This window comes from Mustela lutreola, chromosome 1, assembly GCF_030435805.1.
Source record: "Mustela lutreola isolate mMusLut2 chromosome 1, mMusLut2.pri, whole genome shotgun sequence".
Classification (NCBI taxonomy): domain Eukaryota; kingdom Metazoa; phylum Chordata; class Mammalia; order Carnivora; family Mustelidae; genus Mustela; species Mustela lutreola.
Window position 1 is genome coordinate 127,836,727 of NC_081290.1, and position 24,902 is coordinate 127,861,628.

Sequence of the window (24,902 nt, forward strand, 5' to 3'; positions counted from 1 at the left end):
GATGTAGATAGGGAACTAGACATTTTTCCAGTGGGTGATATTGGAGGGTGAGAGATTGTAGCTAAGCTAGCAATTCCAGCTAACATGAACAATATCTACCCTGTTTGCTGTGGCAGTTTCTAAGCCTAACACAAGCTCATCACATTGAATGATTACAGTATGTATTTGTTCAGTAAATAAATAGACAAATGGAGACAACTGAGGTGCCAATGAAATTGTGGGAAGCATGCATAAAAAGTTTAATTTGATCTTGTTAAAAGGAATGTGGCCCCTAAGAAAGAAGCTACAAAAAGAGAAGAAAAAACAGTCAGAAAATGGACCCTTGTAGAATGCCTTTTTAATTTGGGATATGGAGGGAAAAATAAAAAGGTAAGTGAGTGAAAGGTAGTTAGAGGGAGAGGAAAAGTACCAAGAGGGTATTGTTTTACACTGGCAGCAATGTAGAGAAGGGATTGGAGGAGACCAAGACTAATAACAGGAGAAAGAGAGAGAGAGAGATATCAGGAAGCAAGTTTTTGATTAATAAATTCAGAGAGGCTAAGAAAGCTTGATCTGAGAAAAAGATGATTGGCTTTAGTGAGTAGGAGATCATTACTGACAAATGATAGGGAAATTTCAATAGTAAATTCAGGGTCAAAATTTGCAAGAGGTTAATGTCAGAAGTTTAGTGATGAGAGAAGAGATATTTTCAGTGGGCTTCAGATTTTCAAGTCAGGATTGCTTGGTGATACAGCTTTTATCAGACTTTGTACAAGCTGCAAAGGGGCTGTCACCATTCCTGCTTATGAAGCAGCCGATGCTATTTCATTGAAGTGAATGGCAATTTAGTATAAAAAAAGTAAAACAAAAAATAAATCATGCCCTGTTCTTTTTCTGCCTTTCTACTAAATAACCATGCAAGGTTCTCTAGGCTCTATCGGGTATGCTACATTAGCAGCACCAATGAGAGAGAAAGATGGGAGGTGGATGCACCATCAGCATTGTTATTGGCTTCTATCATCTGGGCTATAATAAAAAGTGGAATAATCAGCAAGTTACTTACACCCAGGAGATGATAATTTCTGCTGTTTTGACCTAAACTGTCTTTTAAAAGGACTTCCCTTTGTTGAGCTTCTCAAAGTTGATATTTAATATTTTATTAAAATAGAATTCAATAAGAGCATCTTTACCTACCTTTTGCAATCAGTTTTGAGTCTTAAGACATGAATGAAATTCTAATACTAATCGGCATAATCATTTAGAAAGTTGTAATAGTGTTTCATAAGGTGATTGTACGGGGCATGGAACTAGAGGTGAAACTGATCTTCTCTGTTCCTTCCTCTGCTTCTGAAGATGACGTAGGAGAAGAATGAATATATGTAGGGTGCTGTTATTATCTAAGTAATTTTAGGAAACTACTTTTGGAATTATTCTACCGCTTGTGACACATTATTATCTCAGTGATGATAAATCTTCTATCTTTGAAGATGGATATAAGTTAGGGAAATGGCTTTAAAATTTGGAGGGATAGCTGGGAAATAAAGTTGAGATCACAATGAGAAATTTAATTTCTAATCAAGTGAGGAGGAATTTCAAGGAAGTGCACCTAAGATTCTTTTGTGTTATGTTAACAGGGCCAAGTATTTGTGGTATATTGAGGAAAGCATCAGTGTTAGAATGCAAAAATACTCAGGTATTTAGGGGATGAAAGGTTACAAGTGTAGCACTAAGTTTTTTGTTTTTATTTTGTTCTGTTTTATCTTGAGATGATCACTGCAAACTGGATAAGCAAAATACCTCAGCTCAGCTCAGGTCAGAATTCTGATTGATCCCTGGTTGTAAATCTCAATGATCTCCTCATCATGTTTGAAGACAGAGACTGACCTAGGTAAAGAGAGGAAGGTGAGCAGTGTTGTAGAGATGACTGTATATAGAAAAAGGACATTAAGTGAGAAATATCTAGAAAAAAGGAAGATACAGACAAATAGACAATTGAATATCTACCATGAAAAGATAACAGATAAGGGAAGAGGGTTTGAAAGGACCAGGGATAGGCAGGAAAGAAAAGCCATTGTTACAAAATTATGCTCATTGGAGAATTAGCTGAATTGCCTGAAAAAAAGTGCCTTTGGAATCAGGTGCAAGGGAAGCAAGGGCAAAAATGAACTATTGGGATTTCATCAAGATCAAAAGCTTTTGCACAGCAAAGGAAACAGTTAACAAAATCAAAAGACAACTGACAGAATGGGAGAAGATATTTGCAAACGACATATCAGATAAAGGACTAGTGTCCAGAATCTATAAAGAACTTAGCAAACTCAACACCCAAAGAACAAATAATCCAATCAAGAAATGGGCAGAGGACATGAACAGACATTTCTGCAAAGAAGACATCCAGATGGCCAACAGATACATGAAAAAGTGCTCCATATCACTCGGCATCAGGGAAATACAAATCAAAACCACAATGCGATATCACCTCACACCAGTCAGAATGGCTAAAATTAACAAGTCAGGAAATGACAGATGCTGGCGAGGATGCGGAGAAAGGGGAACCCTCCTACACTGTTGGTGGGAATGCAAGCTGGTGCAGCCACTCTGGAATCAGGTGAATTATAATTTCTTGTGAAGTCATGTACTGCTTGTGCCTGTTGTTGGGCCAAAGCCAAGTGTTTCCAGATGGCCACAATAACCAGGAGGCCCTTTGACAACTCACTTCAGAGTCTAAAACAAATGGAAAATGAAAGGTATGGCTCCTTATTACGATTGTCTATGCATTCAAACAGGAGCGTCCTTTATCAAGGATTCTGCTGAGGCCATGGCTGCTGTTCCCATCACAGAAGGTATTTCATTTATGATGAGAAGAAGAGGTCTCATTAATAAATCATATCGCCTGATATTCCTATAGTATTTAGATGACATGCCAACACTTCACCGGAAAATGGAATAAAATAGACCCAGAGAGAATTTTATAGCAATTTCCCCTTTTTATATGTCATATGGAATCATCAGTTTCTGAACAAACTTGAGATTTAAGATGTACATGTCAGTACACATATATCCATGTATAAAATAAGAAATCACTGCAGAATTTGCCTGGAAGGGTTTTAACAATGGTTTTTTTGTTTTGTTTTGTTTTGTTTTTCCTACTTATGTGAAGAATGAGCCCAGGCCAACATATTAAAGTTATTTTCAACTTTTCTGCTCGGACAAGGACCAAAGTGTGAACATAAGTAAAGGGCAGAAACCTCATATCTATTTTATGTTCAAGTTTGAAATGAATGTAAAGGAATATATTAAGTTTCCTGAGATATATTAGACTACCCTGCAGAAGACTGGTGGTAATAAAGGAGGAAGATGCCAATTGGTACATTACACAGATAAAACCTAGAAATCCTAGAAAACTTATGTTAGAAAGACAGAAGTGGGTTGAAGATTAGTAAATATATAAAGGAAAATGGGAATATTTGATAAATAAAAACCATTCATAGAAATAGTCAATCTTGCTTTCCTTTCTTTTCATGTCATTTAATACTTGATAAAAATTATTGCCTATTATTTATTGATTGTCTGGAATTGGTTATTAGAATCTGTATGTATTGTAGCAATGCTCTTATTCATGAAGCAAATCTATTTTTCTACAGATATTCTATTTTTAAAGGAAACAGAATGAAATGAAATTGCATTAGTTTTATCCTTTAAATGGGATTAATTAATTTGAAAGAATGCTTGGTATTATGCTCTAGCTTGCTAGATTATGTTACTGGATAGCTTATTTTCATTTCCTTGGATTGAAATGACCCTTAAGATTAAAAAAAAAAAATCAGCTATTTAATCATTTAAAGCTATGTGGTTGACCTGAATTGGTGGTCTTAAGCATTATGGCTTGTGTGGTTTCTATAGGGCACTTCAGAGGAATCAGTCTTGGAAAAAGTAACTATTACTTCTCAGATATTTTCGGATTTGTGTTTCAAAAAAGTATTCTGACTTTATTGTAGAGAACTGAACTAAAGGGGAAAATTGGATGAAGGAAGAAATTTGGGCAGGAATTCCAGTAATCCATGTGGGAAAACAGTATTACCCATTAATTAAAAGCTTGGACTTTGAATCCAGATGCCTAGGTTTGAACACAGCATCTTTCATTTACTAGCTGTGTGACTTCGGGCAAATCACTTAATCTTGTGTTTCAATTTTCCTATCAAAATCCCTTTTTGGGAATAATAATAGTTCCTGCCTCAAGGGTTTTCATGAGAAATAAATGAGTTAATGTGCCATAGAACATGCCAATCACAAGGCAAGTACAACGTAAGAATAGGTTGTTAATGAACTTGGATTATTGAGATGGAGCTACAAACAAGTAGACCATATTTAGGTATTAGGATAAACAATAATTAGTGATTGACTTCGGGGGAGAAGGTAGGAGGAGGTATTGTCATATGCCACATAGTGTATATCATTAGAGGCTAAGGGATTTTGGAGTGATAGGGACTTTCAAATAACATATTACCTTTTTTTAGGGATTATGTTCCTAAATCAGAATATTTGGTAATGTTCTTTGTTTAGTATGGGTAAGGGAAGTCCATGAGAAAGATTAAAATTCGGGTTTCTGAACTCCATTTAATTGCTACTTGACTGAGAGACCCAAGGTTAGAAATCTCTTTCTGGTGATGTGTCTCTTTGTGTATGTGGTGTGTCTTGCATTTGGTTTTTTTTAAAGAACTTTGGGTCAGCATTAGAACCCTTCATAAGCCCTCTGACCTTCTAGTATGAGGCATCATTAACACAATAAGCCCTTTTAAGGAATCAGATTTTAGAGGGAGTGAGATGTTATGAATGTGTATAAATGCTGGGTAACTGTAGTTTGTTCTTCATATAATTAATGATTGTTACACTTTTTTTTTTAGAGATTTATTTACTTATTTATTTGAAAGAGAGACAGGGTGTACATGTGTGAGTGTGGGAAGGGACAGAAGGAGAGAATCCTCCATCAGACCTCCCACTGAACATGGAGACCACACTGGAGCTCCATCTCAAGACCCTGAGATCATGACCTCAGCCAAAACCAAGAGTTGAGAGCTCAACCAAACTGAGCTACCCAGGAGCCCCTGCATTTTTTTTTTTTTTCAATGTGGCTATCCTAAAATAGTGTTCCACTTACATGGTTTGTTAAAAAAAAATAATAATGTATCTATTTTCTTGTAGCCAAAATTACTTTTTAATGCTTTATAATTCTTTGAATTCCTCAAAGAGAGAGCTAAGTAAATAAGTGTTCAGACAGGATGGATCATTGATATAAATTCTGTATTTTTCCATTTTGATTATTTTATGTTCCATATAAAAGAGCATTAAGTTTTAAGCAAATCTATGTTACGGTATGCCAATTTCAGTGATATATCCTTTCTATTTTTCCTATTCAGTCTGCTCCCAGTTTTCAAGAGGCGTCTATGCTATTTTTGGATTTTATGACAAGAAGTCTGTAAATACCATCACATCATTCTGTGGAACGCTCCATGTCTCCTTCATCACTCCCAGCTTCCCAACAGATGGCACACATCCATTTGTCATTCAGATGAGACCTGACCTCAAAGGAGCACTTCTTAGCTTGATTGAATACTATCAATGGGACAAGTTTGCATATCTCTATGACAGTGACAGAGGTAAGTGACAATATCCCTATGTCTTTGTAATGGGTCAGATTAAATGCCTACACTTGACACTTATATGAGATGTTATGGAGCAACACAGGCGTGTTAAAGTCCAGGGATCACTTGGTTTGATTTTGCTGTGTAAATGAATAATGCAGTTTGAAAATTGGGAAACGTATTTAGAGTTTAAAAAAAAAAAAGTTGTGAATGTTCATTTTAAAAATAAAGATTCTGTCAACCCAATACCCAGATGTTCAGTTGTAATGTAAATAGTACCTTCTGAGATTCGAAGTCAAGACATTATTAGTCGAAGGTCACTGAAGTGACTGCCTTGAAAGTTGGTCAAAGTGAAACTGAATAGATATGTAAATAAGGGCTTCTAGAGAAATTTATAGAAATTAAATATTTTCACATGCAGAAGTTTTATGAGAAAGGTATGACCATTATTAACCTTGCTTTAAAATGGCATCCCTGAATCTCAGAGAAGTTAAAGGACTTGCTTATGTTCCGTTTGAGTAGCGGTACAATTTGACCCAGGTCTTCTGACAGCAGACCTATGAAGTTTCGTAATTCTAGGTTTATGATAAAATGCTATTGATTATCATACTAATTGGATAGAATCTTGGCTCATTATGCTAAAGTTGTATTTTCAGGGGGAGTTACTTCCTTTGTGTTTTCCACATCTCTTGTTGCAAAGTTTATTATTAACAGATCTGCTTGATGTATGTGTCGTAGAATCCCAAATGTTCCTTTTAAAAGTTTTATTGACTGATTGATTGATTTGAGTATAGTTGATACACAGCGTTACAGTAGTTTCAGGTGTACAACATAGTGATTTCAACAACTCTGTACCTCGTGCTTCGCTCACCACAAGTGTAGCTCCCATCTGTCCCCATACAACACTATGACAATACTATTGACTACATTCTTTTATTCCCAAGACTTATTCATATCATAACTGGAAGTCTGTAAATCCTACTCCCCTTTACCCATTTGCCCAATACCTCACCCTTCTCCCCTCTGGCAGCCAGCAGTTTGTTCTACGTATTCTATATTTTCTGTATTTTATAAACTTATCCTCTGTTATGTATAGGTCTGGTTCTGCTTTTTTAAAATAGAGTCTGATTCTGTTTGTTTATTCATTTGTTTTGTTTTTTAGGTTCCACATATGAGTGAAATCATATGGTATTTGTCTTTCTCCTTCTGTCTCTCTCCTTCTGTCATAATAACCCCTAGATTCACCCAAGTTGTAACAAGTTGCAGGATCTCATCCTTTTTTATGGCTGAATGATAGTCCATTGTATGTATGCCACATCTTACTTATCCATTCATCTATTAGTCAAGACTTCATCTGTTTCCATATCTTGGTTACTGTAAATAAATCTGCAATGCACATAGGGGTGCATAGATCTTTTCAAATTAGTGTTTTCATTTTCTTTAGAATCTTGGATGTTCTTAACTATTTCTGGGTCCAAGATTTGGCTTCAGTGGGTGTACTTTCTAAAGCTGAAGGAACATTTTGTGCCTGTTTGCGTATGTATTTTTCTAAAGACAGTACCCATAATCAAACTCAAAAAGATTAAGAACCGCTATTGTACGAGTACCTAAGTACCAGATTGGGCTTCCTTCAGCAGCTTGCTTCCTGAAGTTATTTAAAGGTTCCAGTGAAACCCAGAAGCCTGTTTCAACCAAGATAGGGCACGTTGTTAACCCCCAAGGGCAGACAGGAAGAGAGCCAGCCATCAGTCAATTCGCCATTGATTAGTCTGTAGTCATTTGCTGCAGCAATCCCATCTGGAGTGCTCAAGCTAGGTGTCTCATTCTCTGCCCTGTCCTCCCCATCCTGGGAATGAGAACACTTGGTGGAAAAGCCCGTCAGCACTCTACAGCTGAAAAAACTTGCTATGTCAACAATTTCTCCCCCCTGCTTTGGGAAGGGAGAGCTTTGGTATTCCTATGAGGAATGAAAAATTAAAACAGAACCATTTAAAGAAAATATGGATTGTAATGTGCTGGATGATTCCGAAGCATACTTCCTATTAATGTGATAAAAGGCTTACAAAACTAACCTTATTCATAGGTTTTCCTTCTGCTCTCTGCTATGTCCTTTAGAACTCTTGTATTAATAAGACTAGTCTACAGTCTGCGAGTATGCTGAATGACTCTTTCATCCTTGCACTCTGTTGGCAGTGATTTCAACCAGGGAAATATATTTTATCTCTGGACGCTCTTTTTCATTGTCTTTGCTCCAGAACCAGGCCACCACCATGTTTTCCTTCTCTTCCCTCTCAATTTCCACACTTGTTTCTCTTTGGGCATCTGGGTAGCTCATTTGGCTAAGTGACTGCCTTCGGCTCATGTCAGGATCTCAGAGTCCCAGGATTGAGTCCCGCACTGGGCTCCCTGCTCAGTGGGGAGGCAGCTTCTCCCTCTGACCCTACCTCCACTCGTGCTCTCTCTCGCTCTCTCTCTCATTCACTCTCTCTCAAATAAATAGAATCTTAAAAAAACAAAACAAAAAACAAAAAACAAAACACTTCTCATGAAAATGAAGGTAAAATTGAAAATCCCTAACATGGCTCTCATGTCTGGTTCCTGCCAGTTTATGCTACTGTCCTGCTCACTTACTAAACTAAATCCATCTAACTAATCTTCTTTCACAGTGTCAGATACACCAAACCAAACTCATTCACCTCAAATATCTGGACATGCCTCTGGCTCTTTCTCCCCCTTCACAGTTCAGCTTACAGAGCATTTCCACTGAGCTTCATTTCATACTGTTCTCTCACGAAGAAGTCTCCTCTTTTCCTATGTATGGCTTATCACAATTTATAATTAATATTCATATCTGTTCTTTCACTCAAGAACTGCTATTGAGCTCCCACTATGCTCGAGGAATAGTTTTAGACACAAGGCCTAGCATTTTGTCTTTTGTTTGCGCCCTTGGTGTAAAGCCCCAGGAAGGCAATGTCCAGGCAATACCCATTACACTGGGGGTCCAGTTCCTTACTGTACACACAGAACTTAAGATGAGTCTGCAACAGAGCTGATATTGAATAAATAGTATTAATGAGTTAAGCTTCTGTGTATTTTAAATTTGAGATGATCTGAGAACCCGAATCTCACTGGCTAAATTGAAGGATCAGAAGATGATTCTGTTTGACAAAGCTGAAGGTGGCATTTTTACTGTGGGGTCCATTATCAAAGGAACGAGTGTGAGATGAAGTGAAAGTTATGCAAAGCCTTATTCTATACCCAGCATTAGAAGTCAGACTGACCGGCCAAGGCCGCCTCCGAAGAGAGCGACCCGCTCCCAATCTCACAGACTGGTTTTATAGGGCATAACCGCAAACACAAGGTACGTGGCTTCTACCCGGAACCATACCAGGAACTACTGGGGCGTTTATTCCCGGAATGAAACAACATGTAAACAACAATATGGCTACCTAGGCAATATGGAGTTGTTCTGGCTAAGCAGGCCCTAATAGTTAAACAGGTTTTAACATTAAATTGGCCCTAATAGGGGTATACTTCACCCTCACTGTGACTCCCTCTAGGTGAACCTGAACTTTTGAGAAAAGTCATATAGACAATAAGGCCATAAACAGAAAGAGAGAAACTCTAGTATTTGGAGAGAGATACTGAGGACAAGCTCTGGTTGATGATCAGGTGAAGAAGGATGAGTCCATGAAATTGTGAAACGAACATGAAACATTTTGAAGTGATTTTATAAATACATAATTTGGAAATATTAAATGAAACTGAAGTGATAAGATAATCTCATCATTAAATTTTACAAACTGATTTGAGTTTCAGTACATCTTTTGAGAGAAAAATATTAGAGTTACAGTATTATATGTTAAAGTGAAGTATTATATATTAAAGCCAAAAATGGCCTTATGGGCACATTTCCAAGGTATTATAAAGTGGTTGCTCCTGTTTTATTTATTTATTTTTTTCTTTTTTATAAAGAAAGTAGGCAGAGAGGCAGGTAGAGAGAGAGGGGAAGCAGGTTCCCCGCTTAGCAGAGAGCCCGATGTGGGGCTTGATCCCAGGACCCTGAGATCATGACCTAAGCCGAAGGCAGAGGCTTAACCCACTGAGCCACCCAGGTGCCCCCGGTTGCTCTTGTTTTAATATGAACAGTGTTACATGAATCTGAAACTTTTCAGAGGTAAGAGTATAAGACTCAAAATAGCAAAAGACTTCATTTTTACCTAGGATTTACTAGGATTTTACCTAGGATTTACCTAGGATTTTACCTAGGTTTTACTTGGATTAAGGAATGGGATTTTGCTATCCAGGTTTTTTTCTTATTACTGTCCTAGTTTTTATAGCTTTGCCATCATACTACATTTTGAAAAGTTCATTTGTGCATTTATTGTATGATTGGCTTTCTTATCTTCAGCTGTTAACTTCATACCCTTCAAGGAAGCACCTCCTTATTTAGTGTTATGAGATTGTAAGCATGCATCTTTGTTCTCTTTACCCCTTCTTTGCACGCTTTAAAAATAGATTCCATGATTTCATCTCAGTGTGTCTCTACATGCTTCAATTTTAAACAATTTGGTCTGTCCTTGATGTGGCACTCTCTCTACTTCTTGGATTATAAGTTTTTATTTTTTTCAACTTTAAAAAGTATTTTAATTTCAGTTAGTTAACACACACTGTTATATTAGTTTTGGGTGTATAATAAAGTGATTCAACACTTCCATACAACACCCAGTGCTCATCACAACAAATGCAGTCCTTAATCCCTGTCACCTCTTTCACCCTTCCTCCAATCACTTACCCCCTGGTAGGCATCTTCTCTGAAGTTAAGAGTTTGATTCTTGCTTTCTCTCTCTCTCTTTCTCTTATTTTTTTCTATTTGCTTGTTTGTTTTGTTTTCTTAAATTCCACATGTGAGTGAAATCGTATGGTATTTGTCTTTCTCCGACTGACTTATTTTGCTTAGCATTATATTCCCCAGCTCTATCTGCGTTGTTACAAATGGCAAGACTTCATTCTTCGTATATATATATAACACATCTTCTTTATCAGTTCATCAATGATAGATCCTTGGGCTTGTGTCCATGTCTTGGTTGTTGCAAATAATGCTGCTATAAACGTAAGGGTTCATGTATCCCTTTGAATTTTTTTTATTATTATTTGGGTAAATACACAGCAGTACAATTGTCAGATCATAAGGTTATTTTTAACTTTTCTAGGAACCTTCATCCAGTTTTCTACAGTGGCTTTACCAGTTTGTATTCCCAACAATTTGTGAGGGTTCCTTTTTTGCCACATCCTTTTCAACACCTGTTGTTCCTTGTGTTATTGATTTTAATCATTCTGACAGGCGTGAGGTGATATCTCATTGTAATTTTGACTTGTATTTCCCTGATTATCAGTGATTATGAGGATCTAGTCATGTGTCTATTGGCTATCTGAATGTGTTTGTTGGAGAAATGTCTGTTCATGTCTTCTGCACATTTTTAATTAGATCTTTTTTTTGGATGTTGAGATTTAAAAGTTCTTTATGTATTTTGGATACTAGTCTCTTATCAGATGTATCATTTGTAAATATCTTCTCCCATTCCTTTTAGTTTTGTTGATTGATTCCTTCATTATGCTGAAACGTTTTATTTTGATGTAGTCTCAATAGTTTATTTTTGATTTTGTTTCCTTGACTCAGGAGTCACATCTAGAAAGAAGCTGCTATAACCCAGGTCAAAGAAATTACTGCCTTTCCAAATTCTAGGATTTGCATGGTTTCAGGTCTTACATTTTTATCTTTAATCCATTTTGAATTTATTTTTGTGTAGGGTGTGAGAAAGTGGTCAAATTTCATTCTTTTCTCTGTTTCTGTCTAGTCCTCCCAACACCATTTGTTGAAGAGACTTTTTCCCATTGGATATTCTTTCCTGCTTTGTCGAAGACTAATTGACTATATAATTGTGAATTTATTTCTGGATTTTCTGTTCTGTTCCATTCATCTATGTGTCTGTTTTGTGCCAGGACCATACTGTTTTGTTTTGTTTTGTTTTGTTTTTTTAAGATTCCATTCATTCATCTGACAGATAGAGATCACAAGTAGTCAGAGAGGCAGAGAGAGAGAGAGAGGAGGAAGCAGGCTCCCCATGGAGCAGAGATCCCAATGTGGGGCTCAATCCCAGAATCCCGGGACCATGACCCAAGGTGAAGGCAGAGGCCCCAACCCACTGAGCCACTCAGGCGCCCCAGGACCATACTGATTTGATCACTTGAGCTTTGTAATGTAACTTGAAGTCGTGAATTGTGATGTCTCTAGCTTTGCATTTCTTTTTCAAGATTGCTTTAGCTATTTGGGATCTTTTGTGTTTCCAAACAAATTTATGATTATTTGTTCTATTTTTGTGAAGAATGCTCTTGGTATTTTAGTAAGGATTGCATTAAGTGTATATATTGCTTTGGATAGTATAAACATTTTAGCAATATTTATTCTTCCAATCCATGAGCATGGAATGTCTCCATTTATTTCTGTCATCTTCAATTCCTTTCATCAGTGTTTTATAGTTTACAGGTCTTTCACCACTTTGATTAGGTTTATTCCTAGGTATCTTATTATTTTGGGTGCAACTGTAAATGAGGTTTTTTTTTTAAGTTTCTCTTTTTGCTGCTTCATTATTGGTGTATAGAAATGCAAGAGATTTCTGTACATTGATTTTATATTCTGCAATTTTACTGAATTCGTGCATGAGTTCAATCAGTTTTCTGATGCAGTTTTTTAGTTTTCTATATACAGTATCATGTCATCTCCAAATAGTGAAAGTTTTACTTCTTCCTTACCAATTTGGTATCTTTTTTTGTTGTCTGATTCCTGTGACTAGGACTCCAGTACAATGCTGAATAAAAGTGAGAGTAGATATGCATGTCTTGTTCCTGACATTAGGTTTCAGTTTTTCCCCATTAAAGATAATGTTAACTGAAAAAAAAAAAAAAAAAAAAAAAAAAAAAAAAAAAAAAAGATAATGTTAACTGTGGGTTTTTCATAGCTGGCCTTTATTATGTTGAGATATATTCCCTCTGAATCTACTTTGTTTAGGTTTTTTATTATGTCTGCATATTGTACTTTGTCAAAGGGTTTTTTTTTTCTTTCCTGTGTATTTTGAATTGTTCAAATGGTTCTTATCCTTTCTTTTATGATGTGCTGTATTATATTGACTGATTTGTGACTATTGAGGCACCCTTGCAACTCAGAAATAAATCCTACTTGATTGTGGAGAGTGATCTTTTAAAAATATATAAATGAATTCAGTTTTGTAGTATTTTATTGATAATATCCATCGGGAATACTGTCCTGTAGTTCTCTTTTTCAGTCGTGTCTTTATCTGGTTTTGGTATCAGGGTAATTCTGGCCTCATAAAATGAATTTGGAAGTTTTCCTTCCTTTTCTGTTTTTTGAATAGTTTCAGAAGACTAGATATTAACTATTCTTTAAATGTTTGGTAGATTTCACCTATGAAATCTAGGTGAAGAGTTATGTGGTCCTGCACTTTGGTTTGTTGGGAATTACTTGATTACCGACTCAGTTTCTTTGCTGGTTATTGGTCTGTTCAAATTTTCTATTTCTTCCTATTTAAGTTTTGGTAGTTTATAGTTTCTAGGAATTTATCCATTTTTTTCTAGGTTGTCCAATCTGTTGGCATACAGGGTTTTTTTGTTTTTTTTTTTTCAAATTTTAATAATATTTTCTTAGTGTAGAATAAAACATAATGGCTTTTTAAAAATATTTTATTTATTATCCATTTGAAAGAGAGAGAGAGAGAAAACACACAAGCCATGGGAAGGGACAGAAGGACAAGGAGAAATAAGCTCCATGCTGAGCAGGGAACCTGATGTGTGTCTTAATCCCAGGACCAAGGGATTATAACCTGAACTGAAGGCAGACCCTTAACCAATTGAGTCACCCAGGCACCCCTATATTATTAAATGTTAATTTCTAAATATACCAATTGATGTTCTTTTGAGCAGCATGGGGCCAAAGCTTGAAAATGGCTCATAACTTTCTGCCCCAAATATCAGCTGGATGAAAAAAATTTTTTTTCTATGCTTATTTATTGCACTGCTCCTAACTAAGACTACCCTTTAAACCCTTCTTCCTTCCCACCATCCATCAAAATGCTGAGCAACAAGTCCAGGAGTCCATGTCCCAATTATAAACAAGGCAGGACATGGATTCATCTTGGTCTTTGTAGAGTGCATCTTCTAGTTCAAGTTTACCCATGAGAGCAGTGCTGAAAATGTTCATTTGGTGACTGTGATGTTTTAGGACCGCTGTCTTCTCTTTATCCAAGCCATATTGCAGCATCCTGTGACTTCTTCATGAACCAATGCTCTTCCTAAAAGCACATTATTATTGAGGTGCTTGGGTGGCTCAGTCATTAAGCGTCGTGTTCGGCGTGGGTCATGATCCCAGGGTCCTGAGATCAAGCCCCGCATCAGGCTCCCTGCTTGGCAGGAAGCCTGCTTCTCCCTCTCCCACTCCCCCTGCTTGTGTTCTTCACATCTCTTGCTGTGTGCTCTCTCTTCCAAATAAATAAAATAAAATAAAATAAAATAAAATAAAATAAAGCATATTCTTACTTCAAAGACAGTAGGTAGATAGATCTTCAATACATTTGAAACTATAGAATAATGGTTTACCTATGTAAACCATATGCATTAAATATCACCTTATGTATTAAATTTGAACCAAGACTTTAATCAAAATGTGTCTCTTATTTATTGGTTCAGTGTCAATAAAGTAAGACAACACATTTCTATACATAGTAAGTAAAACTAGAACTAATGCTTTATATATTTATGTCTTGATTTTACTTTTAAACTATACTATTTGTTCCCTGAAGGGAAGGCTCCTTGATTCCAGTTTCAAGAAGAAATCATGCATAGAATAAAAATACTTCCAAATTATAAATTTCTTTTCAGATGTTCCTGAGAAAGTCAATAAGGGAAATGTATGTTAATCTAATCTGCCTAGGCATGCTGCCATGATTTAGTGATCATAAATACTAATTTCTGTGCCTGAAAGATGAATAAGGGCAGTGAATTTTAAATGAAACAAAGAAAATATTTTTGAAAAGAAAGAAATGAGCTGAATGAAATATACCTATTTGCAGTAATCATTTTTAATCTACCTGCTAATATACCAATTAAAGCATTTAGACTTTACCTGTCTTTGGGCTGATGATGTTTCTATAATTCTCTCACAGTATTACTAACACTAGCTCAAGATGAAACTGTGAAGTACTGATGGTAATACTTTGGAAGAGTTTTAAGGTGATTGTCAGCTCACAAATAGGTTATACAACTATAACTAGTTTTGCAACAATTAAGCATTTGAAGTGGTAATGTAATCCAACAAAACATAGTCTAGCTATTCTTTATTTTAGCCAAAAGCCTGAGAATTTATAGAGTTTAGAACTTAATTTTAGACTTTGTGATATTCTTGAGTTACTTTAAAATGCATTTTAAAGTATATGATTTAGGAGGAATTGTTAATTTTCTGTTTTTTTTTTTTTTTTAAACTTTCCAATTTGTAGATGAACAACTGTGTATCTCAAGCTTTCTTTGTTCTTAGTAATTTGGTAAAAAGAAATCAGTTTCTGCTATAATTCAAATATCCTGATACAGTATAGATACTAGAGTAAAACAATTACTAGTTACTAATAACTTGAAGTAAATGAGTATTTTTAAAGAAGTCCCACTGTTCATGCAAGTTTATAGTCTGGTTAAAAGATGGAGGTATTTATGAAGATAATTTTATGCTAGTTTGTGTGGAAAGGAAAGAGTAATTATCTCAGGTAATATTGTTTCCCCTAATTAGAATGTGGTACCAAGAGACCAAGAAATGAATTTGTGTTAGGTTTGAAGAGGTTAATTTCACCTCAATAGTTGTAACATGTATTTTCAGTGATTTTTAAAATGATCTGTTAATTTTAAACTAACCAGAATTAACACAAAAGTCTTAGTTGTGAGGAAGACACAGATCAAGTTAGGAGCCTAAGAGGTCTGTTACTATTACTGAAAAAACAAGTCTAAGAATATGGATTACTAAGCATGGGACAGCAATCTCTTTAAATCATGAGTCAGACTATGACTATATTATGGATTGTGAGTTACTTCTGGCTGTTCCTAGATGATTTAATATTATTCATTGTCTTATGATGACACTAAATTAATCAAATCTGATATTGCACCACTTGAGCTATTTAGCTTCTTAATGGATGTAATGTTTTTCGGCTTCATAGGTTACAAAACATTAATTCTGAGAGTTTGAATAAGAGAAAATCCACACCAACTGTGAGTTACTTTTGACACATAGAATGAATTCGCTGAAAACTCAACTATTTTTTTAAATGCCTTCTTAATATATTATATTATATCATCTTCATATATATTACATAATATCATCTTCCTTTTTTTTTTTTAACAAGATGAACTGCCAATGTTAGGTATAGAAATATCACTTGATTAAACTGATTTACAAATCATTATTTGTATCTAAAATTTCTTGTAATATATATTGAAAGATGAGATAGAATATCAAGAACATCACCACTTGAAATTTTAATATGTGGTCAACTTCATAATTAAATAAAAACAAAAAATAATTTCTGCTTAGAAGAAAGGAATTGCAGTGTTATATGATAAGACATTGATAGCATATGGAAGATCATTCATAGATGTAATATTTTTAAGGAGGTAACAAGGAAGTGTTATTTGCATAAAGATTAAAATTTGTGAAAAAGTAGGACCTAGATAGTGAAAGAGGTTTAGAAAATTAGCTATTTTTCCTACTCGGGGAAGAAGACTGGATAGATTTAATAACTGTTTTCAAGCACTTTGAGAGCTCTTGAATTGATCATGATGGCCAGCTGTATGTTCTATCTTCACTGATGATGAAAAACAGGAAGAGGGTTTGAATTATATCATAGAATGATTTATTTATAAGTAGTGGAAATCATAGGTGATCCATGAATTTTTTAAAAGAGATTTTATCATTAATAGATTTTTTTTTTTTCCAATGGAAAGTGGTCTCTTGTTTAAGTTATTCTTTGAGAAATTCCTGTGTATCCTGTTTTTGGTACATGACTGGATGGAAGAAACAATTATTGTTGTTTTGTCAAAAAACAAAAACACAAATTCCCTTTAAGTTCAGTTTATGGCTCAACTTCCCAATTCGAAATAAAAATAAATTATTTTAAAATTTTCACAATGAAATGTTTTAAATAAAAAATAGCAACATGGGGGCTTAAGTGGGTACGAGAAGAATAAATGAAAGAAAATGGGATTGGGAGGGAGACAAACCATAAGTGACTCTTAATCTCACAAAACAAACTGAGGGTTGCTGGGGGGAGGGGTTTGGGAGAAGGGGGTGGGATTATGGACATTGGGGAGGGTATGTGCTTTGGTGAGTGCTGTAAAGTGTGTAAACCTGGTGATTCACAGACCTGTACCCCTGGGGATAAAAATATATGTTTATAAAAAATAAAAAATTATATAAAAAAAATAGAATAGTATGAAGATCCCCAAGGACTCTTAATTCAGCTTTGTTTTTTTAAAGATTTTATTTATTTATTTGACAGACGGAGATCACAAGTAGGCAGAGAGGCAGGTAGAAAGAGAGAGAGAGAGAGAGGAAGCAAGCTCCCTGCTGAGCAGAGAGCCTTATCTGGGGCTCGATCCCAGAACCCTGGGATCATGACCTGAGCCGAAGGCAGAGGCTTTAACCCACTGAGCCACCCAGATACCCCATTAACTCAGCTTTGTTAATGACAAATGTATAAGGAATTCTTGTATTATTATCTATATCCCTTGTCCTTCACAATTGTTTTGAAACAAATACCTGTCATCATGTAATTTCATCCGTACATATTTCAGTTTGTATTGTGATATAACCACAATGTCATTATTGTATGCAGGTTTACAGTAATTCATTAATCTCATCATCTATTTTTCCCCACAGTTTATTTGAGTCAAAATAAAAATGAGGTCTTTATCCCCCAATTGGTTTATATATTTCTTAAGTCTTTAATAACATATGTAGATTTTCAATTTGATGATTGCAACACTCTGATATTTAGCATATTACTCTGCCACATATTCCTTATAAATCGGCAGCTAGATCTAGAAGTCTGGCAAGATCCATGTTTATTTTTTGGCAGGAATACTCCATAGATGATGTTAACTATTCCCATTTAGAGACAGGTAACTTCTGCATTTTAGCAGCAGTTAATGATTTTTACCTTGATTCATTAATTCACTATATGTTAAAAGATGGTTGTAATTCTGAATCTATATTCCTTCATCATTTCTGATTTGTCAGTTGGACAAATGAGGTTTTCCAAAAAAGGAAAAGCTGTCTTAACTAATTATTACCCTGAGTATAGGTCATAAAGGAGGGGTAAGAAAATGCTTGTTTCTTTTCCTTTATTTACCAGTTTCAAAATCATAACTCAGCTCCTAGTATTCTTCAAAGGCAACCAGATATTTATATGTATTTAAATATCACTGATTCAATTTCTTTGCTGGCTATCAGTCTGTTCAAATTTTCTATTTCTTGCTGTTTCAGTTTTGGTAGTTTATAATTTTAGGTATTAATAAGAATTCATGGGTTTAAAATACGTTATATATTTAAGTCTTTTGCAGTTATTATTCCTATTGATATCCAAATTGCCTCAAATTTACTTGATCTTCATCACATTGGCTCCTGGGTTTTTTGAGACAACTCTGATAGTTTTGGAGAGCTTCCCTGCATTTTGTATCACAAGATGTTCTAAGCTAATCTTATATACTCTTGATCAGTATTGAATCAATACAATTTTTAATGCTGTTTCCAGGTTTAGTAGTTTTTTTTTTTTTTTACAATGCACATATTTTTGCCATAGTAAATAGATTGAAAATAAAGTGTAGTACGTGAATAAAATTTATAGAGTAGTGTGATCATATTAGGTAAATCCCACATTTTATGGCTAAAAAGAAATTAGCATTCTTCTGAGAAAGATGTAGGACTTTCTGGAATCAGAAAGAGATGTGATGAGCCCTGAATTCTTTTTGGAGCCCAGATTTTGTGTTGTTCATTAAGCTATTAATAGAAATGATGAATTTAGGTTGGCTGTGAAGAGTTGAAGTGATGTGGAAGACAAGTTTATGTACTGCTTTTCCTAGTGCTAAACTGAAGATTTAACTTTAGGGAATAAGTTCTCTAATTATTTTCCTTCTCAATCCTATGTATAAAGTAATATATTTTTATTAAAAATAAAAAGAAATTTTCTAAGTCATACGATGTTATAAGCAAAGTTACTGATATATAGTAAACAGGTCTTACATTTGAAAAGTTAAGTAAATGTAACAAATCTGAGCTAGAAAACTAACTGCTACCATCTGGTTAATAGGTGAACATTTTAATCTCTATGGAATCAGTCCCAATAACAAAAACATGATGTGACAGAAGGCTGAGGAAAACAACGGCTGACTGGAAGACAATAGGAGGAAATATAACAGCCTCATTGAGATTGTTGGCTCGTATGCTCACAGAGACTCATGTAGATTTGTCTCTCTGAAAATGTTTGCAACATTTTCATTTAACATCTTCTTGACAATGTTAATATGAAATGATAGGTTGTCATATGTAAAGAAACAGTCTTTCCCATTCTGTAAGAGAAAGAAATGTGTGTCATGTCTTTGATCTCACATTAACCAAAGGTATCACAGACATTACTCTTTGGTAATATCCAAAAGAAACAGCTGAAAGAGCTGAAAGAAGGGGAGACTATCCCTCCCAAAATATGGTTCTTTCCATCAGAACAATAGCATATAGATAAAAGAGTTTTTGATGTGAAGCGGAAATAATTCAATGTTGATAAAGATCTTCACTGTAGCTTTTTAGAGGAGTCAACATCCCCTCAGTTGCACAAAAATATCAGACTTAAAAATATATTTGCTGTCAATTTCACAACGTAATTCTGAGTTATTCAAGTATCTTTTTCGGTCATCATTTTTCTTTGCCTTACTAGGCTTATCAACACTGCAAGCTGTACTGGATTCTGCTGCGGAAAAGAAATGGCAAGTGACTGCTATCAATGTGGGAAACATTAACAATGACAAGAAAGATGAGACATACAGATCACTCTTTCAAGATCTGGAGTTAAAAAAGGAACGGCGTGTAATCCTGGACTGTGAACGGGATAAAGTAAACGACATCGTAGACCAGGTTGGCTACTCTGTTTTCTAATAGCACCAAATATAGAATGTGCGTGCGGTGTCAGCATTTGCAGCCAGTATTCGTGTGAGGTGCTGAACAGCAGTTTTTCCTTTATGGTTTATGTAGGATGAAGCAAAGGTCATCAATTAAATTACCTCTGGTTTCAGTTAGCAATAGCAGATGGTCTTCAATCATGCTGACACACCACACTAATCATTAACTATATTCAATATGTAGCTACTGAGTCTTATGTTCTATATGATAAGCATTGCCTTAAGGTTTGATTTTTAGTTGGAAATTTAAAATTTAAATTGTTGAACATTTTACAGATAAAGAAATGACCACTAATTAAGTGGAAATAAGGCTGGGGTTCTAAGAGAGAAGTGAGTAGTTGTGGCAAAACATGGAGAACATCAAACATTAGAGCACAGTATGGAACATTGAGCCTATGTTGTCTGAACACATCTGTGTCTTCAGAGAAAGCCTGTATTTATTTTTCGAAGATTTTTGTTTCCTCCTGCTAGGTGGGCTTTGTGTCACTATAAAAATATTAATCTATGAAATTAAAATATGTGGGGGAGACATATTCAGTCTGTGTTTGCTGTTTGAGAAGTTTACTGGACATAAGGATGTTTTATCTGTGCTTACCATACCACTTTGATTCTATTTAAGGTCTCTTAGGATAGGACAGCTATTCAGTAATACCCTAATGATAAAAATAAGATTCACTATATTATATGTAGGGTAAATGACCAGGGATGTTGGTGAAGCAGCATCATGATTTAGTGAGTTAAGATCTGCTTCACTGGGTATCTGCTTCTTTTCTCAACTGATAAATGTGTGTGTGTGTGTGTGTGTGTGTGTTTGTGTGTATGTAGTGGCTGTTAGTTCCTTGGAATAATATAGGACTGGAAGAAAAATATGCAGTTAAGTATGCATTTCTCGGCCCTTCTAGGTTTTAAGTAAAAAATTAATTCACCATTTGTATAGCACAAAACATTTTGTAAGCATAAATGTTGATGTAGCTTTAATTGATATGTAATAATACAGGCCCTAAGACATACAAAATTAATCTCACATAAAATATTAAATAACCGGATAAACTAACTTGTTATGAAAAAGAGCTAAATGTTTTATGCCAGAGAGGTGAACATTTCAGTGAAAAAGTCTTAATTCTTGTCTCAGGAGATGAAGTTAGGGTTGTTTTAACCTGAAGGTCTCCTGTTCAAACGTGATCCTCAGCAACTCATTTGAATTTCATAGGAGATTCTCATTAAAACTGAATCTTAATAATAGTCACTAGTCTTTTTTTAAAGAATTTATGTATTCATGGATCATCATAATAAATGTTGGTGAAAGTCTACATGAAAATAATTATTTTTCCAAAACTAGAAGATGGAAACTATAGGAGAATTGGGAATATGTGGAATATGTTGAAACAAATATATGATGATTAAATGTTCATATGGACAGCCATTCAAAAGGTACAGAGACTTTGCACAAGTTTATTGTATTTTCATAAGATACTCTTGAATTATTAAATGAGTGTGTACAATGGTTGGTTGCATCATTCAGCAAACATTAACTACAGACATCCTCTGTGTCTAGAATGAAATGTGCAAAGACAGGGAATAGTAATAGCTGTACTCCACTAACCCATGGTTTAGAGGGGAAGGCAAATTTTACATGTCACACTGTAGTTCTACAAGTTAGAAAGCAATGTGGTCTAAGAGGTGGAGGAAGAACCTATCTTTAACAGGGAAAGGAGAATCTATGGAGGGTTCACACACTGGCAGCATTTGTCTGGCTTGTTTTCATTCATTTACTCATTCAGTAAATTTCCTTGGGTGTATAATATTACCAGACAATCACTGTGGTAGATCCAAGAAAGTAATGTTAAATAAAACAGGCAACCCCATTAAGGTAAATATTTATGATATATTTACATAAATTAATATGCAATTATAGTGGTGGTATATATGAATGAAGAGAACAGGATGTTATGAAAAAATTACAAAAAAATTTAGATTAGGAGATCATGGAAGACCTTCAAGGAGTAGAGTGACCCAAGCAAAAAGTGGGATTAAACTACATTTAAAGAAAAAGAAACAGTATTTACTTATTCACTCTATAAATACTTATAAGAGAACAGAAGTGATGAAACTTTACTGTTATAATAGCTTAAAATTAGAAAGAGAACCAATTTTTCTTGATTATGAAAATTTTATCATTCAATAAAACCTTAGAGTTACGTATTTCTGATTGTGATTGGGTGGAAAAGGGACTCAGCCATCAGAAACATTTAGAAATCAATATAAGTTTACTATTGTTAGTGCAGTGTTAATTATTATTATAAACCAAAAATATGATGGTATGGTCAACATGAATTCCTATGTAGAGGCAGAGCTACTACTGAATTTTCATACCCACCCCCCATTTCAGTGAACGCTCTACTCAACTACTGGTAGCACCGTTTATAAGATTTGTGTTGTTGTTGTTTGCTTGTTTGTTTGTTTTTAATTCCCAGAAGGAAGGCATGCATGATTCAGAAAGTAGAGTGAACAATAAACAGAACCAACAGATGACAGTAGGAAGTATGAAGGACAAAATTAATTCAATTCAAGTGATGCTAATTAATATATTTTTCATGCAGAAGGACATCTTTTCTTTGCAATTTTCCTTTCAATACAGAGGGTTCATTTTCTTGGAAAAAGTGATTTAGCTGTATAACATAAAAATAGGTTAGAAATGATACAAGCCCTAACTCTCTTCCAAATAGCTATCACTTAACATCAAAGGGGCATTTGGTGGAATCTTTCCTAAGATTTTGCCCGGGTTCTTTAACTAAATGCATTGCTTCAGAGTATCTGACTTTGTCTGGGATAAGAGAAGGTCAAGGAAATCCTTTCCTAGGAGGTAATATTGGGCTCAGATGCCTTGTGCCTGAAGCATTAATAAGACAAATGATATGGTGCTTGAGAGAGCTTTCCAAGCAGGGAAACAGAATATGTGAAGTCCTGAGGTGATGGAAGGAAGCCTTTTTGTGTACAAAAATACTTAAAAGGAGGGCCAATGAGACCCTAGTATACAGAGTGGAAAAAGAGGGCCTGGAGAAGCTTGCAAGATTACTGGACTTTGTAGCATAAATTAAGGATTTTGCTTATTATGCTAGAAGCAATGGGAAGTCACCAAAACTGTGTCATCAGGGAAATGAGCTAATGGTTTGAATGTTTCTCTGCAGCCGTGGCATTTCCTGCTTTCTTTTGGTGTGAAATTTTCTTAAAAATAAAAGCTACATTTGAATACCTAAGTACTTGGACTACAGCATGGCCATTTCACCAATGTCTTACTCTCTTGAATTGCTATAGATCAGTGACAAGTCACACTGATTCTGTAATGTCCCAAACTCTCATGAGCATTACCAATTAGACCTCAGCCTCGTGTTCCATCATATGTTTATCTCGCTATTGAGTTTTGACTTAGATTTGTGGAGAAAGATTAGTTTCTCTGATGCTTTGCTGCCTCAAGCTGGAAATAATCATGTTTATTTGAGCTAAATTGCAAGCATCTCAAGACTCTTAAGATGAGAATATTATTTTATAAATTCATTTAAGAATTCTTTTATATGCTTATTAGTAATTTTTAAATTAATGTTCTACTATAAATTTAAGTGTCCGTGTGTAAGTATAAAAATCTCAGGTGTTGATTTCAGTTGTCTAATGTTTTAGAAAAATAGTTTTTACAGAAATAAAATTATGACTTATGGATTCAATATTCTTTTCATTTTACATTTCTTAAAATCTTGTGACTTTATTTTCACCGAAGACAAAACTGAAATAATTATTTGTTTACTTATTGACTTTTTGAAAGATAGCATTTATAAAGCACTGCAATGTATTGTTACTTTTTCCTGAGAGAAGTATTATTGTATTTGAGAATTATATTTTGTATATATTGTATTTGAGAATTATATTTTGTCAAATAGGACCCATCACAAGATATCAGAAAACATAGTAGATAAAATTCCACTTTTTTCCTCAGTTAGGTTATAACATCAATAATTATAATTTTATTATATGTATGTATTAAATAATTATTTCTTTACCTTTGTTAGGTTATTACCATTGGAAAACATGTTAAAGGTTACCATTATATCATTGCAAATCTGGTAGGTAAATTAATTGATATTTTTAATTTTAATAGAGATACTTAGAAAATAGTTTTGAATGACCAGCATTTATCAGTGATACTTTTAAAAACATATCTTGATTATATTGATCAATTAGAAGTAACAATGTTTTTCTCAGTTTGTGTTTTAGACTGACTTCCCACTTTATATACTCTAATCAATTTCCTATTATAAATGATGTAAGAAATATTTGACAAATTTTATAAATTGTTTTAGAAGGCATATTTAATTATGGAAAAGTTTTCAAAAATATCTAAAGTTCAATTGTTCAAATTTCTTCTTGTTTCTCACCATCACAATGTTTCATAATTTTTTCCTTTGTGCATTCCTTTAAAGTTTTCAGTAAACATAGTATTTGAGATAAATACACATTTGTGAAAATACATCTTAGTGAAAAATTAAAGCTTCAGATGTCAAGAATTTTTATTTATTTCTGATTTTCTATTTACTATGAAAGCAAGACAATGACATTAAATCCCTGTAGCTGTTCACTTTTTCATTGGGCTTTCTGTCAAATTATGATTACACTGAACATCTAAGTGTTTGATTGTATCTCCTTCTCTTAAGTATAATCAGAGCCAAGTTAGAATTATTGTTAGGCATTTTTTTTCAAAATAGTTTTCAGATCAGTAGTAAAATGACCTTAAGCCTTTACTGTTGCAAAGTTTTATGTTCTTTGATGAAGTCTGATCTTACTTGACTGAGAAAACTGCCCTCCTCAATCTCAAGAAGATAGAAAAAGAGGGAGAAAATGAGAGCTTATTCTAAATAGCATAATAAGACTTTGGAAAGGTCTCATATTTACTCAAATGTAGACTTAATTTCTTTCTTTCTTTTCTTTCTTTCTTTCTTTCTTTCTTTC

The 24,902-nt window shown here is 34.5% G+C and overlaps 1 protein-coding gene across 10 annotated transcripts in view; it reads left to right on the forward strand.

Moving 5' to 3' along the window:
• Nucleotides 1-24,902, forward strand: part of GRIA2 (glutamate ionotropic receptor AMPA type subunit 2) — a 168,853-nt gene that overhangs the window by 77,648 nt on the left and 66,303 nt on the right. For all 10 annotated transcript variants that reach the window (XR_009353787.1, XR_009353785.1, XR_009353777.1 and 7 more), the window contains exons 3-5: nucleotides 5,397-5,636; nucleotides 19,664-19,860; nucleotides 23,966-24,019. Coding sequence is in view for 7 of the 10 variants with exons in the window: in XM_059173994.1 (XP_059029977.1) it covers nucleotides 5,397-5,636; nucleotides 19,664-19,860; nucleotides 23,966-24,019 (491 nt within the window). In the remaining 3 variants the exon portion in view is untranslated. The remainder of the gene's footprint in view (nucleotides 1-5,396; nucleotides 5,637-19,663; nucleotides 19,861-23,965; nucleotides 24,020-24,902) is intronic.